This window comes from Notothenia coriiceps, unplaced genomic scaffold (assembly GCF_000735185.1).
Source record: "Notothenia coriiceps isolate Sejong01 unplaced genomic scaffold, NC01 NC01_scaffold00005755, whole genome shotgun sequence".
NCBI classification, from domain to species: domain Eukaryota; kingdom Metazoa; phylum Chordata; class Actinopteri; order Perciformes; family Nototheniidae; genus Notothenia; species Notothenia coriiceps.
The window spans coordinates 15170-32376 of record NW_011338456.1 but is presented as its reverse complement, the minus strand read 5'-3'; the positions used below and the strand labels follow the sequence as shown (position 1 = coordinate 32376).

Below are 17207 nucleotides of genomic sequence, written 5' to 3'. Positions count from 1 at the left end.
CAGACAGACAGACAGACAGACAGACAGACAGACAGGCAGACACACACACACACATGCACACTCTCTCTCTCTCTCACACACACACACACACACACACACACACACACACACACACACACACACACACACACACACACACACACACACACACACACACACACACACACACACACAGATGAGGTCCATAGATTAGGCCGTGGCCTCCTGACCTCTCCTGTCACATTCCTTGTTATATACTGATTTGTATGCACTCTGGTGTGTGCAAATATAAATCAACCATAAAATGTACAAGTCCTAAACTGAGAGTGCAGTAGTTTAGTAAAACGTTTCATAAAATTAACATTTTTTTGGCAGTTTTTGCAGACTCCTGGTTGTTGAAGATAATCTCTGCAATGGTTATCTCCTACAGCGCAGCCGCCTGCCGTAGATTTATCACATCAGCAGTGTTGAAACACACATGATAAATACAAGCCCTGAACTTTGCACACGTCCCTGACAACATGCAGTCTGAAGGAGACCTCCAGCTACACTACAGATACTCTTTAGTTTACATGCAGGCCATCAGATTGGACGTCTCACCCAAAGGAGATGCAGTAGAAGATGATGAGCAGAGCGAAACTCCTGGATCTGAGCGAACCGTTAAACATCAGCTTGATGGGCATCACGGCCTGCAAATTAAACACATAAACTATTTTAAATAAAAATGGCAATCGAGGAAAAAACGATTATATCAAGTTGAAATCTAATGGACAACTGCCCAGTCTGACCGTGTGTCAAATGGTTGTCTGCCAATTCTATTTAAAATATGTAAAGCTAAAAGAAGCCAACACTGAGGTCCATATGATCCGTCCATTGCTTAATCTTAAGGAGACGCTTAATGTCCAAGTCCAGTTTTTCCTAAATGATTGTGTTAACTCACTAAACCTTCATAGCTGCTGAACAGACAATGTATTAATAAGTCAATGAACTACGCAGCAGTTATCTTTTTCATTCAATTTGCAAATAAATTCACATAATAGTGAGCTGAAACCCTAAACCTGGTTCCAGGCAGTTTTAGAGGAAGCAAGCATTGCAGGTTAATCCAACCATGATAGTTCAGGTCAAGCTAGGACACAGTTTAAACAGTGATAGACAGTGTCTACGGGCAACGTAAACATTTGCTTTTACACACTTTACTCGGAAAACCTCGAACAATCTGGATGTGGAGCTTGTCTGTTTGTGTGACATTACCTTTTTCACAATACAACAAAGTCTCTCTCGTTGTGAACCGTGGGGTCCGGTCTCCTCCTGTTCAGATCTTTTCTTGGAGTTGATGCATAAACCAAATTCCTTCAAGAGTTTCAAATGAAAGCGGTCACACTTAGAGTAGATTACTGTACTGTAAAATCAAGGAAGTAATAATAATAATAATAAAAGAAACTCCCATTAACTTGAAATATAACTTCCCGTTTCATTTCACCTTTTGCTTTTCTAATTTTTCTTTGGCTCAAATATAAGTTTATTTGTACTTTAGACTTTACAATTTATCAGAGTGTTTTTAAGCTACACACATTGTGCCCCAAAACAATGATAACAAATCATAGAGATATATACGGTATATGAATATAATTAGGTTCTTACCGGTAAAGACTTTCCCGTTCCCCGAATGTTCAGCTTAAACATCACCTGGAAGACATGGAGCGCCTCTTTCTCCTGGCCAGCCTGGAAAAGACAGAACAAAAATCTAAATGTCTGCTGGGAATAAAAAAAAGCAGGCTGCAATCATGATATCTAATCCGGCATTTAAATACCTCCATGAGGAACTTGGGGCTTTCAGGCATGAGCAGCCTGAACATCAGGGCTGATGTGAGGCTGGGAACAGAGCAGAGAACCACAAACAGTCTCCAGCTCTGGAAGTCCAGAAACCCCAGAGAGAAATGAGCCCAGGTCCTTGGGATCACTAACCAGGCCAGACCTGCAGGTACAAGATGAGGAACTATTGAACACACAGGTCTACACTTTTCATTATTTAGATACTGTCGCCCCAAAGGGAATAAGTCTTTACCTTTTTGAAGTAGGTATATCAAATGTGTAATAATTTGCTTAGCATGTGACTTAGGTTTCTCATAACACCAGCGTTGGTAACATTGAGCCTTGATATGGTTTTATTTATGAGTTTTCCCACCTGCAGCCAGGATGTTGCCTGCCATCCAAAAGGTGGCCAGAGCGCTGATCATCGCACCTCTCCTCCGTCTGGGCATGAACTCAGAGAAGTAGGAGAAGATGACAGGGATGGACCCGCCGACACTGCAGAAGGGAAGGAAAACACAATTCATTTTAGTGACTGTTTATTCATGCTACACTGGCTAAATGAGGGCACAACTAAGGTAATATAAATCTTTTGTGTAATGTTGTTGCTAAAAGGAACATGAAGGTGTTACAGGGATACAAGCTATGACCCCGGCGGCTGCAGTATGTTCTGTCTGAGCACTGAAACATACTTCATTGCGTGTGTTACCTTCAGCTATATAACTCCAGGAGACACAATACAAATCCCGTGCTCACCCGATGCCGCTGATTAACCGCAGCAGCAGGAAGAGCCAGAACCAGGGGGCCACGCTGGCCAGACTTCCAAACACCCCGTTCACTGTGAGGGACACAACCAGGACCCGGCGCCGCCCCTTCTGGTCAGCCAGGTACCCCCACATGTAGCCCCCCACCATCATTCCTAGAAAACAAAAATGTTATACCAACATTAGCATTTAGCTCTTAGCATTGCTGTGAATACGTACAACCTGTATTGATGTATTGTGATTGTAAGGGTGTCCATTATCATCCGGCCATTTATTTGATTAAAGTCTTTCATACATGTGTAACACTGCTAGGACAAATACGTTGTTTGTTTACTTACATTTTTTGTGAATAATTGAAAAGGTTGTTTTTCCTGTTTGTTTAAAACTTGTTGAGCAGCAAAGCCTCATTTGAGGATCTGAAACCGGAGAATAGTTGCTCAGTCGTGGTAACATATTTATTAAATGATTGTTATTCACCGAGGAAGATGCTGGCAGTGAGCAGGCCCATGTCTGAGGAGCTGAGCAGCAGATCGCAGCGCGCCGTCGGCAGAAGGAAAGACACACAGAGAATCTCCACGGCATCGCTGGCATTGGCCCAACCACATACCACCAACAGCAGCCAGTGGAACAACCCAAACCCTGAGAGCAAAAGCAGAACAATGAGTGAATAAACAAAGAAACGTTATCAGTTAACGCACCATATTAACGGTAATGCTGTCTGCAGCTGCTGCTTTGTCCATTACCGTCAACACACACCTCAGTATCACATGTATGGTTTAGTGATGCTGTCAAAATCTATTAAGTCAGAAACTGTTAAGAAATATTATTATTTATTGTTTTGCCGTCCTTTTTTAGATTGTGTATGATGTATTTTCCATCTTATAATCATGTAATCCTCCTATTTAAACCTATATAAAAGGATCAAAAAGGTATTTACCAGTTGATATTATGATGTTATTACCTGCTTCCTCTACTGCTTCCTCATATGTTAATCTTCTCTCTGAACTCTCACCAGCGTCACGTGGGAGGTTTGATGAACTCCTGTCGAAAATGATTTCACCTAAAATAAAATCAGCAAAAAACACACAAACAGTGAAGTGAAACAAAGATGTCAGCTTAAACAGATATTTAAGAGGTCACGAGAGCTTTAGCCCCCCATTTTGTTGGTGCTAAAATGTGTATTAATGATGTGTCTTATATTATATAAAGGGAGACTGTTGCAACACTTTGCGCATTTCTCTCGCTTACTCAGAGACTATTTGGTCAGGACTAAACTAGTATTTATACATTCAACTTAAATATTTTAAATAGAATAACCCTGGGTACAATTACAATATGTTTACAAAAGCTTGTTGTCTGTTATGATATACAGCAAGTTGCAACATGTTTTTTTCAACTGACCCCAGTCCTGTCAGTCATGAAACCAATAAATGTGTGTTGTTTTTTGGTGGAAGTAGGATCTAACGGAGCATCTACTACAGTATGAGTATCGTTAACATGTTTCTGATGGAAGAATAAGACTTGTTGCAACTGTCCCCAGTCTCCCCAATATCATATGTTTATTGGGCCTCTGGTAGCCTTTTGATTTTGAATAGAGATAGTGAGTTTATGTTTGTTATTTAAGACCAGAGGTGAGAGAAGTACCCATATGTTGTACTTAAGTAAAAGTAGAAGTCCAAGAGTGTAGGAACAAGTCCGACAATCAAAATGTTCCTCAAGTAAAAGTGTTAGCGTCAACATATACTTAAAGAACCAAAACTAAAACTATTCATTATACAGAATGGCTCATTTCAGAATAATATATTATTATGTTTCGATTATAATTATTGATGCATTATTACAGTGTTATTAAAGCTGGATGTACTCAAGGTGTAACTAAAAAAAAGTTATTAAATAAATATAGTGGGGTAAAAGTACACAATTTAGTTCAAAGTAACAAAACATGTAAACACTCAAGTAAAGTCCCTCAGCATTGTACTTAGGTACAGTACTTAACCTACGGTAAATACTTAGTTATTTAACACCTCTGTTTAAGACATAGTATTCTAATAATATAGTTTGTATATATTTTCACTTGCATATGGTATAGTGTGGTGGGTAGTTAAATCTACACAGCAACTAATCAATAGGATAATCACATGTTTGAAGCTTTGTCGCAGTCCTGTGAGAACCAGGCATTTCTAAAGAGTACACTCTAAATGTGAAAACAAGTGCTATCTGGTTTTTGATCATGCATTTCTAGCTGATCTAAAACACTCACTCCTGAAAAAGTGCATTTAGCAGGTGAAATAACACAATACAGAAAGTCACACTGTACCTTCATCGGATTCCAGCTCATTTGGCTTCAGGCGTTCCCTGGTGAGAAGCGGCTCCCTCGCCTCCACGTCGTGACGAGGCATCACCCCCAAAACACTCAGACGTCCCCAATATGACCTTTGAGCAGATCCGCTTCCACACACCTTTGAGATCAACTCCTGCCCAGGTCCATGGTGCTGTGTACACCGCTACTGCATCTGTCTCATGACTGCCAAGCCTCTCAGTGAAGCTAACGTTGGAGCTAACCTGACCAGAAGAGGAGGACCAGGAAGTAAAACAGAGAGCGGAGGTCTGCACGTCGTGAAGCCGCCCTCCAATCACTCCTCCTTCCCTGCTTTTAGTTGTACTGTCTTCAGGAGAACTGACACAGTTTTAGCTGTAGCAGCGGAGTTGACGTTAGCCGCTAAAAGGAGCAGAAGAAGGGGAGCTGTGGACGGACCTCCCCTTGTGTTTGTTTTAAGAAGATTTGAAGATGGCGACCAGCTCGGAGCGTAGTCCTCCTCCGTTTCCCGACTCCGAGGACCAAGATGTGCTGGAAACCGAAGAAGTTGGAGGCCGAGACAGTGATGAAGACGACGGGGACGATCTCTTCATGAGCACAGTATGTCTGCTTGATTTTAAGCTAAGCTAATCTGATGTGGCTAACAACTGATGTTAACTGCCATAAGAATAGTTAGCTTTAATTGCCAATAACTGCCATAAGAATAGTACGCTTTTACTGACATTTACTGCCATAAGAATAGTTAGCTTTTACTGACATCTAATGCCTTAAGAATATTTAGCTTTTACTGTCATTTACTGCCAAAATAATGGTGAGCTAACGTCAGCAGATACGGCTAATAAGGCGCTTTTTAGCAAAAGTTTTGTTAGGTGAAGACAAACATTGAGCTTGTTTTTAGCATTGGGGAAACGGTAATCAAATCATGTTAACATTAGTAACTGTTGTGTCGTACAATTGTAGACCTACAGGCTTTACTGTAATTATCAAAGGAGTGTTTCGAGAGGAGGCAGAAAAATCCACCTTCCATCACAATTTCTGACTTTTTAAAACAGCCTTTGCTGATCTTTGACACTGTTTCAAACGCCCATTTTGGTATTGATTTATTCCTGAAAGTTGCAATGTGGAGGACTTGCTGGCTGAGATTTTAATGAGGTCAATTGGGTAACCAGATGACACAAATTAAAGCCTGTGTTCCTAGTTTTCTGTGCAGAAATCGGCCATATTTCCGGTTAATTTACACTGAAATCTGAAGGTAGGCTATCATCTTAAACATTTTGGATGTGCATACTTTGAGGCCATGCATAGGTAAACAAGAAGCAGTTAAATTGGAGCAGTCTGCAGGAAATGAGGTTTGTGTGGTTTGTGAACGTCCTCATTTTTAGATTTTATTGAAATGAATACATTTTAAAATTCACTCTCCCTTTTTTGGGTTTTTTGAATGAGGTTAAAAAGCTGGCCTGAGCAGCCTCCTGTCATGTGAGTAACCCCGGAGTAAGCTGTGGTCACATGGTCAGAACCCGGATGTTTTCCTACAGTCAAAGTTCAGAGAGGAGATTGGAAAGTCGCTGTCTTTGATTTTTTTCTCCCCTTTTTTTTCCTGCTGGATTCACCGCTGCATGGAAAAGCTTACTCAGCAAATTGTGGATGTTGTGTTTAACATAGTCTATTTCCGCCAATGCAATAAAAGAAAGAAGTTAGGTTTTTGCAGGATTGTTGTGTAAAGCGTACCCAATAAACCAAAAACTGACTTTCTTTTCTTTATGAGCAATATTTAGTTTGAATCATGATTCGATAACTCAGTACTACATTGCTTTCTCCCATTATAAAGTCATTATTTTTTTATTTCAAGGGAATATTTGCATTATTCGTTACACACCCTTCAGCCTTAAATTAAATGTATTTGTTTTCTTTGTGCATTCTTCACAATAACTGGTGCTACCAAAAGTTTCACCTGGAGGCTCAGCTTAGAATGATGTGGAACATAACATGCAAATGAGTTGTAAAGCATCTGGTTTTCACTCATAAATCTAATGTGACAACAAACAGGAAGTCACATGTATCACTTTCTCTGCCAACTGAAAATCACTAAAAAACAAAAACCTGTCTAATTCAGCTAAAAAAAGATTTGTTTTATTTAACGTTGATACTTTTGTGGAAGTTTTTGTCGGTGCAATATCCTAGTGAAAACCATTTAACTTGTTTGCAGAGACTGCTATGATGCTGGAGGGACAGTTTCTATGAATGTTTATAGACATTTTATGATATGAGGAAACTGTATTCCTTCCTCTATCCTCATGACAGTCATGGAAAGCATATTAAACTGACTGAGGAAAAGCTATTATATAGTTAATCTTTTACACGATTGAAAGATGTTCTACTTCGTTCTGTTTAGTGTTTATTGCATTTATTTTGGTTTTGAACTTTTTGTCATACAAACAAAAAATTAGAAGACATGGAAGACCCATTAGCCGGGAAATAAGCAGGGACCCCCTGCTTCGCTTCATATATATAAAAATGAATTGCACATAACATGTGCCATGTATAAACATACCTTTTAATGGTGCATGCAAAATGAAGCTACTAAATTAAAACATTTAAAAGAAAAACAACTTTTGAAACATTATCAAATTGTTTTGGCAGCCCCTCTACTGTAACTCTGATCGTACTTGGGGCACGTACCTCGTTTAAAAGACCCATGCTCTAACATTGGAAATCTTTTCCCCCCTTTTCCTTCTCTCCAGAGCAACCCTCCACTGGCTGGTATGGACAGCATACTGTCTCCTACCATTGAACCCAGTAATGTTTTAACGAAACCTCCCGTTGACCTCATGGATGGCCCCTTATTCGAGCCCGTCAGCATCCAAACAGCAAACACACCATTCAGCAAAGTCATGAGCGAACCCTCGGATGATTTTGTCGACCTAACTAACAACATCACCGACTCTCCGGATGAAGAAGACACAGCTGAGAGTCCCGTTGCAGATGCAGAAGAGGACAAAACTGAAATCCCTTTAGACGAGCCCGCGGAGGAATTTGAAGACATATTTGGAAGTGAAACCGAAGCCCCGCAAGAGGAAGTTGTAGAAGCAGATGTTACTGTTGAAGAAACGCCAACGGATAAGCTTGAAGAGGCCAGTAGTGTTACAGTTCCATATGTTGACGGGAAAACAGGAAGTGATGAGGAAGGGGAAGCAATAGAAACTTCCACTGTACCAATTATCAACCTCGGTGCTGATTTGCCAGCCGTTGAAACAGAACAACCGCCACCTGCCAGCCAAGCATTCGTTGACCCTTTGGAAGACCTTCTCAGTGATGTTTCGCCCGCCGCAGAAACACAACAGCCACCGCCTGCCAGCGTCACATTTGCTGACCCTTTGGTTGATGTCATCATTGATGATTCCCCAACCACTGAAACACAACAGCCACCGCCTGCCAGCCAAACGTTCAGTGACCCCTTGGTTGACCTCCTTAGTGCTGCTGCGTCTGCTGCCGAAGCCAAAATAGCCACACCGGCAACAGTCGATCTTTTCGACGAGGAGGGGAGCGACTTTTTCACAGAAGCACGGCAGACCAAACCTGCCAAGCAGCAGAAGAGCCTCTTCGGAGAAGCGGACGAGGATCTGTTCGGTGAGCCGCTGGGTGCCACCTCAAAGAAAGCTGTGAGCACGGAGCCGAAGGACAAACCCGTCAAAACCAAAGCTGCTTCCACTGATGTTAGCAACATGGGGGGGCCTCTGCAGGACAGCACTCCTGCAGAACCTGCTGATCTCTTCAGTGAGGAAGCCGTCGCCACCGTGCCCATCGCCAAAAACACCAGCGCCGCCAGCTCCAAGACCAATGGAGTCCACTCTGAAGAGGAGATGGATATATTTGCAGGTGGGTCCACTAGGTTTGGTTTTATGGAACATTATCTGGATGTAGTGTTCACAAAGAATAGTTCATTCAGAATCTCCATAGTTAACCCCCGGATATATAAGGACTGTTCAATTCAAAGTTGCACATAACTGCACTCCAGAATCAAATTACTTATATATAAGCGATTTACTGCATATAAAAACATAACCAGAACTACATTTTGAAAGCACCAGATGTCATATAATGTCCTTTCAGTCTTTATCTTTTGGAGGTATGTTTGTCGTTATTGTATTAGTGGACGGTAGAAAGCTTACAGGAAATGAAGGGAGACAGACGGAGGATGACACGCAACAAAGGTTCACGGAAATATTCAAAGCAGGGATTCATTTCATGGTTGATTTATAAAACACATGACAGCCCATTTAAAGAACACTCCACGGACTCAGCATTGTAATGCTATTCATTATCACATTGACAGTTCAAATAAACCCAAAGGAATCAAATCAGTGCAGCAGAACCAGAGATATGGCTTTATCTTTTCCATGCATTCTTCCTCCTTATCAAGGCGCTCACTCAAGTACATTATTTTAGGCGATTCATCGACTCTTAATGTTTGGAGTAGTCCTCAGATTTCAGTAGAAATGTGGGAGTTGCCCTTTAACTGACCAATAAATGAGACGCTTGTGACTTCAGTTTACAACACTAGTGCACATGTGATTGGACTGTAATAAACTAGAGGCAAAAAGGGTAAACTGTAGGGAATGATTTCAGAGGGAATGTCGGTATTAAATGTGTTTTTTAAGCACAATTTTGCTTCAGACAGCCTTAGAAGTGAAGCAAATAATATACATTTCTCTACATATATGAGGGAGGCTGTGGCTCAGTGGGTAGTGTGCTGGACTTCGAATCAGGGGATAGCAAGTTCGAGTCCCACTGCAGTCAGCATGTCGTTGTGTCCCTGGGCAAGACACTTCACACCAAATTGCTCCCGTGGGGATTGTCCACAGCAATTTGGGGGTAAAGTGTCTCAGGGGTGGGGTTTGAACCTGTGCTCCCCTGATCCGAACACCAACGCACTACTCCACTGTGCCACATGCCTCCTTGTGCATGTAATAACGAAAGGCTGGTTTGTTTTCTGTGTCTTCCCTCGCTGACAGAAGCCACAGTGGAGCTTTCCCTCGACAGTCCGCGGGAAGAGAGAAAGAAAGATGTGACAGTCGCACCGTCTACGTCCGCCGCCCCCCCCCTGTCAGCTGCTGGCAGCCTGGTGAAGCCACAAGCTGCTGCCCTGGAGGAGGTACACACACATATTACCTCAGAATGAAAATCCCAATAGACTGCAACAAAGTAATGACTTAAAAACTGTTTGAGGAATTGCTAATTCAAGTTTTCTGGACGGTCTTCTGAGAAGCTCAGTTGGTCGTTCAATTAGCATTTTCTGACTGGTTTAGCACCAGAGCCAACGTTTCAAAATGAACTTCAATATAAATGTTTGTCGACAGCAGATCAATGTCAGTGTTTAACTATATGTTCAATATGTGTTTCAGTTGGAAGAAGAGGAAGAAGAAGAAGAACAGGAAGACAAATTTGAGATCCTGGTGTCTGTTAAAGATCCTGAAAAAGTTGGTAAGGATGTTTAGGATCTGTTTTATTATTTATTGAATTGCAATAAGGCTTGTAATTAGTTTGTGGACTGTAAGCGTTAAGCAAGCGACATTTATTCTGAGGTGCTTGGTCATGTGAAAAAGACAAAGGAACCAAAAAGAGGGGCTAAAGTATCCATTCAGCTTGACTTGAGTAATATTCTAATAATCAATCTTTATCTTTAGTCTCTTTATTTTTGACTGACTTTTATCCCTTTTTTTGAACAGGGGATGGAATGAACGCCTACATGGGCTACAAAGTAACCACACAGGTAAACCCATATATCGATATACAGCTTTTCACATGACAAAAAGTGTGTCATCTTAAATCCAGAGGACGTTAGCAGTTACTCACCAGATGTGTGGCAACAGGAAGTGCTGGTCAGCGTTTTTCAGGAGTAACGGCCATGCACTGTTCTTGAATGGCTGACAAGGATGACATCACCAGGGTGTCCGCGGGGTCTTAAAAAGTACCGGTATTCAAAGTTGATAAATCAATTTAGCGAAAATGAGGGCTATTAAAAAGTATTAAACGGCATTTTCCAAGGTATTACATTTTGTAGCTTGTTTTCAATAAGTATATAAATTGTCCAAAGAGGTTGTATTCTACAGTCTGCCTGAATGTAATCATTGCGTAGGTGTGTAGTGTGTCTGGAAGTGAATGGGACTAAGGGAAACTAAGGGGGGAAAAAAGTGTTAAAACAATAGGGTCTGGCAAAGTAAGGGCGCCTATCCCTTTAAGAGAGAGAGAGAGGGAGGGTACGTTTGTAGCATGTATATGTGGAGAGCGAGTGTATGCCTGGAAGTGAATGGGACTATCTGCAGCTATAAATCTGTTTTTGACTCGCTATGTTACAGAATATTTCAAATTTATGTTAAAATGATTTTTATAGCTTATTCAGAAATACTTAAGGATAGACGTATGAAATATTTGTTACATGTCCTGAAAGATTAAAGCTTTACGAATGAAATCGTTTTATTATAAATTCATCTGTTTATGGGTTTATTTAAATAGATAGCCACAAACATTGAAAGACTGACCCTTTTCCAAAGTTTTAAGCACAAAGTTTTGTCCAAAATCCATGCGTTTTTCGTTTATGGTAAAATAAGGGGGAAAAAAGTGTTAAAACAATAGGGTCTGGCAAAGTAAGGGCGCTTATCCCTTTAAAGAGAGAGAGAGAGGGAGGGAGGGAGGGAGGGTACGGTTGTAGCATGTATATGTGGAGAGCGAGTGTATGTCTGGAAGTGAATGGGACTATCTGCAGCTATAAATCTGTATAGAAAATTAGCTAAATGGCAAATAAATCTAACGGCCTTCGAAGATAAAACTTGACTCTCTGCCTTATTGAGTGGGGTAACATTTCACAAAATGGCTCCTACAATATTTGTAATATTTGCTTGACATAGTAAATATGTTTTTTGTAGAAGTGATTTATAATTGGAAAATGTCCACCTGATGTAAATCCTATAGGGTGCCTGTCCGCGGGGTCTTAAAAAGTATTAAAAGTTGATAAATCAATTTAGCAAAAATTAAGGCTATCAAAAAGTATTAGACGGCATTTTCCAAGGTATTACATTTTGTAGCTTGTTTTCAATAAGTATATCAATTGTCCAAAGAGGTTGTGTTCTACAGTGTGCCTGAATGTAATCATGGCGTAGGTGTGTAGTGTGATTCTGTGTAGTTTATTTATGGCATCCCGTTGGATTTGACGTCATCTGAACAGGACATCTCACGCTCACTGNCATAAAAAAATATCTTCTGTGGAAGCCGTGGCGCTCTAAAAAGCACGACCAATCATCTGAGCCGGCCCGGCTAAAATAACTGGATTGCCTACCTGCCTGTCAGCCTTCCATCTGTGCACAAACTTATCTCGTGCCCTCATTGGTCATGTGCGCGTTCATGTGTGTTGGAGGAGGGGCTCTGTAAGGAAGTTGCAGATTTTTTCCGTCTGTGTATTTTCAAATTCTAGCGCACTCGAGCTGGTTTCTCCAAAATGACCTTCCCCACCTTTAAGTATATTTTGATGCCAATACTTTTTTACTTGAGTAACCTTTTGAAATATACTTATACGTTTACTCAAATACAAGATCTGAGTACTTCTGCCACCTCTGATTGCAGCACAAAACCTTATGAACTCATCCAGATGATATCATTGCAGAGATGAACGTATGTGGGTGTTCTGTACAGTCATTTCCTTTTTGCACCTCTAGATTATCTCCGATAAAGCCAAAAGCAGTTTGTGCTACCTGACTATCAGTCAACAGACAGCGCAGATGATAGCAGCTTCCTACTGTATATTTATAGCTCGACAAGGCAAGGTGACATTGGAAGATTATTATTGCAGCAGCAATGAGTCTGTTTCAATGGAGTGGATAATAATTCACTTTTCCCCTATAGGGACAGCATTTAGAAGAAATCGCTATTCCCCTAATGTAATATCCTAAAATAAAGCATGTCAACGCACAGCTACTCTATATCATGTGTCTTATTCCTGGGCTATGCGTCAAAGGTAGCCAACCAGCCAAAGATCCATTTAAGGTCCTGTGTTATTGAGATGTCTCTTGATGTGAAGGATTGAAAGCCTCGTATGCTCACCTACAGCAACAGGGGTATACGAAATCACAGCAGAGAAACATGTATTTTTAAGAAACAAATCAGTGAGCTGTCAATTGCTTCAATGCATTCCCCCTCAGTGGTGGTGAGACAGCTGAATATGTCATGTGTACACATACAGAGAATATATGGTGGAAGATGATAACAGCACCCGAGAAGAAGATACAAAACAGCCTCTGGTTTATAAATATATGTCATTTTTGCTTTCTATCATTTTGTATAATTCAGTGACAGCAGGAACTGTGGCACAATGCGTCTCACTTTGTATTCCAAAGGGGTAGATATGGAGTGTATAGAGATAGAAGGTGCCGTATATAGGAGACTTTATGAGTTTCCTTTCCAAAGCAAGGTGCCATTACTCAAGCCATGTCGGGGCTGATCTCAGTTCAAATACCGCTGTCCCCACTGAACAGGGGGCCACATAAAGGAAGTCTATAAAGTCTACCCAAGACCTGGGGAAGGAGCCCAGCACTCCATCTGTCTAGAATTCTTAGTTTATCCAGATATTAAGGAGTAGAGGTGGTATGAAAAAGATTGTGGATGTCAGTTACCAAGTATCTTATTGCTGTCTGGAAATTTGAGGCTGTAACAATGTCCTTTACACAGATTCTTCTCCTCGTGCATCCGACCAGACACTGCATAATTGTGTTAACTCACACTACATGTTTAATCTGCACTACTAGATCCTGCTTTTATTGTATTGTACAAAAAATCCTTGTCGCTGATGTATTGCTCTTCTGACAACCTGCGACAAATAGAAGTACTACTTGTACTAACTGGACACATATGCCGGCTACTATATATAAATAAATATATATAGTAGCAGGGTGTCCGCGGAGTCTTAAAAAGTATTAAAAGTTGATCAATCAATTTAGCAAAAATGAAGGCTATTAAAAAGTATTAAACGGCATTTTCCAAGGTATTACATTTTGTAGCTTGTTTTCAATAAGTATATAAATTGTCCAAAGAGGTTGTATTCTACAGTCTGCCTGAATGTAATCATTGCGTAGGTGTGTAGTGTGATTCTGTGTAGTTTATTTATGGCATCCCGTTGGATTTGACGTCATCTGAACAGGACATCGCACGCTCACTGCTTGATAGCGTGCGAAGGTCCGTTTACGCAGGTTGTTAAACACATCGTTATGGGGAAATGCAAGTTTGCGTCCAAATGGTCGGAAGATAAGGAGGAAGGACAATCATAAATGTGAGGTAAAGTGTGTCGTCAAGGTAACCGGTTAAAACTCCAAGTGGCGATGAGGTCTTAAAATGTATGGAAAGGGTCTTAAAAAAGGTCTTCAAAGGAATTACATCTGACTTCAGGATTCCTGCATACACCCTGAGTAGTAGTAATAATAATAATAATAATAATAATAATAATAATAATAATAATAATAATAATATGAAAACATGTTTCAGACCCAAATGCCGATGTTCCGCAACAAGGCGTTCGCCGTGAGGCGACGCTTCAGCGACTTCCTCGGCCTCTACGAGAAGCTTTCTGAAAAACATGGACCAAATGGATTCATCGTGCCTCCGCCTCCAGAGAAGAGCATCCTGGGTAGGCTGACTTTTCCGTTTCCTCTTAATAGTGTAACTGTGAATAAACTTTCCAGCAGCTGTAAGAAGGGATGTTCTCTTACAGGAATGACAAAGGTGAAGGTGGGAAAGGATGATTCTTCCGCAGCAGACTTTGTGGAGAGAAGAAGAGCTGCTCTGGAGAGGTAAGACAGGAAGAATGAAAATGAATTGTGTTACCGAGCTGTAAGTAGTCCCGCCCTTCGGTTCATTACATCTTTATTAAACAGTGAAGCTGTTATGCTCACAAAAAGCATGAAAGTGAGTTTTACTTCCATTTGTCCTCTTCACCAGGTATCTCCAGAGGGTGGTAAATCACCCGTCACTCCTCCAGGATCCTGATGTCAGAGAGTTTCTGGAGAGAGATGAGGTGAGACGCATTTGAGGATTCTCTAAAGACAAACATGTTAAATACTGTTCTCTCAAAGCCCATGAACCTGTCTGTGCTTAACTTTTAGCATGTCGTAACTTTCCGATTCAACAATCTATACATCATCGAGGGATGTGTTATACATCTTAATCCATTTGTTTATCTGAAGTTTTATTGCGTTTTTAAATATTTAATAACTGTGTGTCTGTGTCTCCAGTTGCCCAGAGCAACGAGCACCCAGGCTCTGAGTGGCGCCGGCTTCCTGAAAATGATCAACAAAGCAACAGATGCTGTCAGTAAAATGACCATCAAGATGAATGAGTCAGACGTGGTGAGTCCACATGTAAACAGACACTCAGGGCTTCTTCAGAATCACAACTGTTTTGAACAGCAGATTTGTATTTTCCAGTAAAAAGCAGAACATTTCCAGCTCCCAGTTCAAGTCTGACGGCACTGGGCCGACAGATTAGGGAGTTATTTTCAAGTGGTTTGACATGAGTTTTTTTTTTTTACTGTTTGAGTTTCATAATTCAACCTGAATGTGTTCTGAGGTGAATCTGCACCAAGGGAAACATGGGTTTGTAACTGATCTGGTTCTATTGATTCACTTCTGTGTGTCCAGTGTGTTTGCTTAAGTGCAAGATAACAGTTTTAACTATCTAACAGTTCACTATTGTTGTCAGCACAGTCACACTGATTAGCAATCCGTTTGTCTATATAGAAACTGAGCTGTGACACGGATTTCCTCTTGATCTGAGCTCAAAGAACCACACACACACACACACACACACACACACACACACACACACACACACACACACACACACACACACACACACACACACACACACACACGCAAAAGCTTTCCAGTTTGTTTTAAGCTAAATACTTTTCTATGAAAGCTCTAAATAGTCGTCATATAAATACATGTAGGATCAGTGTTTATGAATCTAGAAAAGCAATGAAGTCGATTTTGGATTTTAATATATCATTCGCTTACTTGTAATTATTTCACCTTAGTAACCAAAAACGTGTTGGAAAATATTGTAGTTCAATTCTCGTACAAAGATGTGATTGAATAACTGTTCAAGTTGTTTGACTCGGTGTAACTTCATGTTTAAAAATGTACATGTTATTTCAATCATTAATCAATCCAAGTGTATTTGTATGACACCTTTGGTACAGGTATATGCAGTTCCAAATGCCTCACAGATGAAGTGTAGAAAGTGAAAACAGCAGAAGTTATTATAGATTTGAAATGGATTTAAGAGATATAGTTACAGAAATAGTAATAAATGACGTGTTTTCCTGCAGTGGTTTGAGGAGAAGCTGCAGGAGGTGGAGTCTTCAGATCAGCACTTCAGGAAGCTCCACGTGCTGGTGGAGTCTCTGGTGGTCCACAGGAAAGGTCAGCCAATCAAACACTGATTATTATAGGTCTGATTTTGAGGATAATAATTACACATAACGGTGGTGACAAGCAACAGCAACTTTGGGAAGATGACTTTGATCCAACCTCCTGAAGTGGTTCCTTGACAACAAAAAACACCACGTTTTCCCAAGATCCTATCCCTTTATTCTTGGAGTATTTTCAGTATTTGTTCTCATAGCGCTTTCACACCAAGTACTTTGTCGTACTTAGTTCCCAGTACTTAGTTCATCGGTTCATCCCGGAACTAAAGAGCAGATCGCGTTCACACCGGAATAAGTCCCTGAGGGAGGATTACGCAAATGAAGCATGGATGTATAATAAGAACTGGATACAGCGTGGGAGGCTGGGTCTCGTTCTTTCCTATGAGAGCTGCTCATTGGCGCATGAGGACAAAATGGCCCAACTTTTGAGAGAGCGAAACGTCACAGATTACCCATCATGCCTAGCTTCCAGAGCAGAAGAACCTGTGCGCTCACAGAGCATGCGCCCCTTAAGCCCCGCCCCCCGAGCTCCCACTCTCGGCTCAGTAGAATGAATGGAGAAAGAAAATTGATCTAGATTTGGCTTTTAGTGTATTTTACAACTTTAAGGACCGAATTATTCTAATAAGGGCTATAAAATAGTTCATACTGGGTAGTTTATTTAGTTAAAAAAAAATATCCGCTGATTTACAGATGTTTCTTTCCTAATGTTAGTCAATCGGGAAAAGTCTTTCTGGGCCCAATAGGCGCTTTCACACCGGAGTACTTTTCCCAGTATAGTTCCGATATAGTTCCGAAAATGTGCGTTCACACCCAAAAAATCCGGAACTAGAATTTAGTTCATGAGAACCTTTTCAGTCCCTGCTAG

The 17207-nt window shown here is 40.9% G+C and overlaps 2 protein-coding genes across 2 annotated transcripts; one reads left to right on the top strand and one right to left on the bottom strand.

Moving 5' to 3' along the window:
• Positions 1–141: 141 nt before the first annotated feature.
• On the bottom strand, positions 142–4970 carry sv2 (synaptic vesicle glycoprotein 2). The gene is made up of 9 exons (XM_010768435.1): positions 4870–4970; positions 3514–3612; positions 3030–3191; positions 2545–2707; positions 2165–2286; positions 1791–1954; positions 1621–1701; positions 1231–1329; positions 142–668 (listed from the first exon to the last, which is right to left on the bottom strand). The coding sequence occupies exons 1-9, from the start codon at positions 4949–4951 to the stop codon at positions 576–578; spliced, it is 1065 nt and encodes a 354-aa protein (XP_010766737.1). The 5' UTR covers positions 4952–4970; the 3' UTR covers positions 142–575.
• Positions 4971–5329: 359 nt separating this feature from the next.
• LOC104943117 (vacuolar protein sorting-associated protein vps5-like) lies at positions 5330–16354 on the top strand. The gene is made up of 10 exons (XM_010768436.1): positions 5330–5469; positions 7611–8745; positions 9882–10021; positions 10272–10350; positions 10596–10639; positions 14398–14539; positions 14624–14702; positions 14851–14926; positions 15144–15257; positions 16241–16354. Exons 1-10 carry the CDS (start codon positions 5341–5343, stop codon positions 16352–16354), a joined length of 2052 nt encoding a protein of 683 aa, XP_010766738.1. The 5' UTR covers positions 5330–5340.
• The last annotated feature ends 853 nt before the right edge of the window (positions 16355–17207 follow it).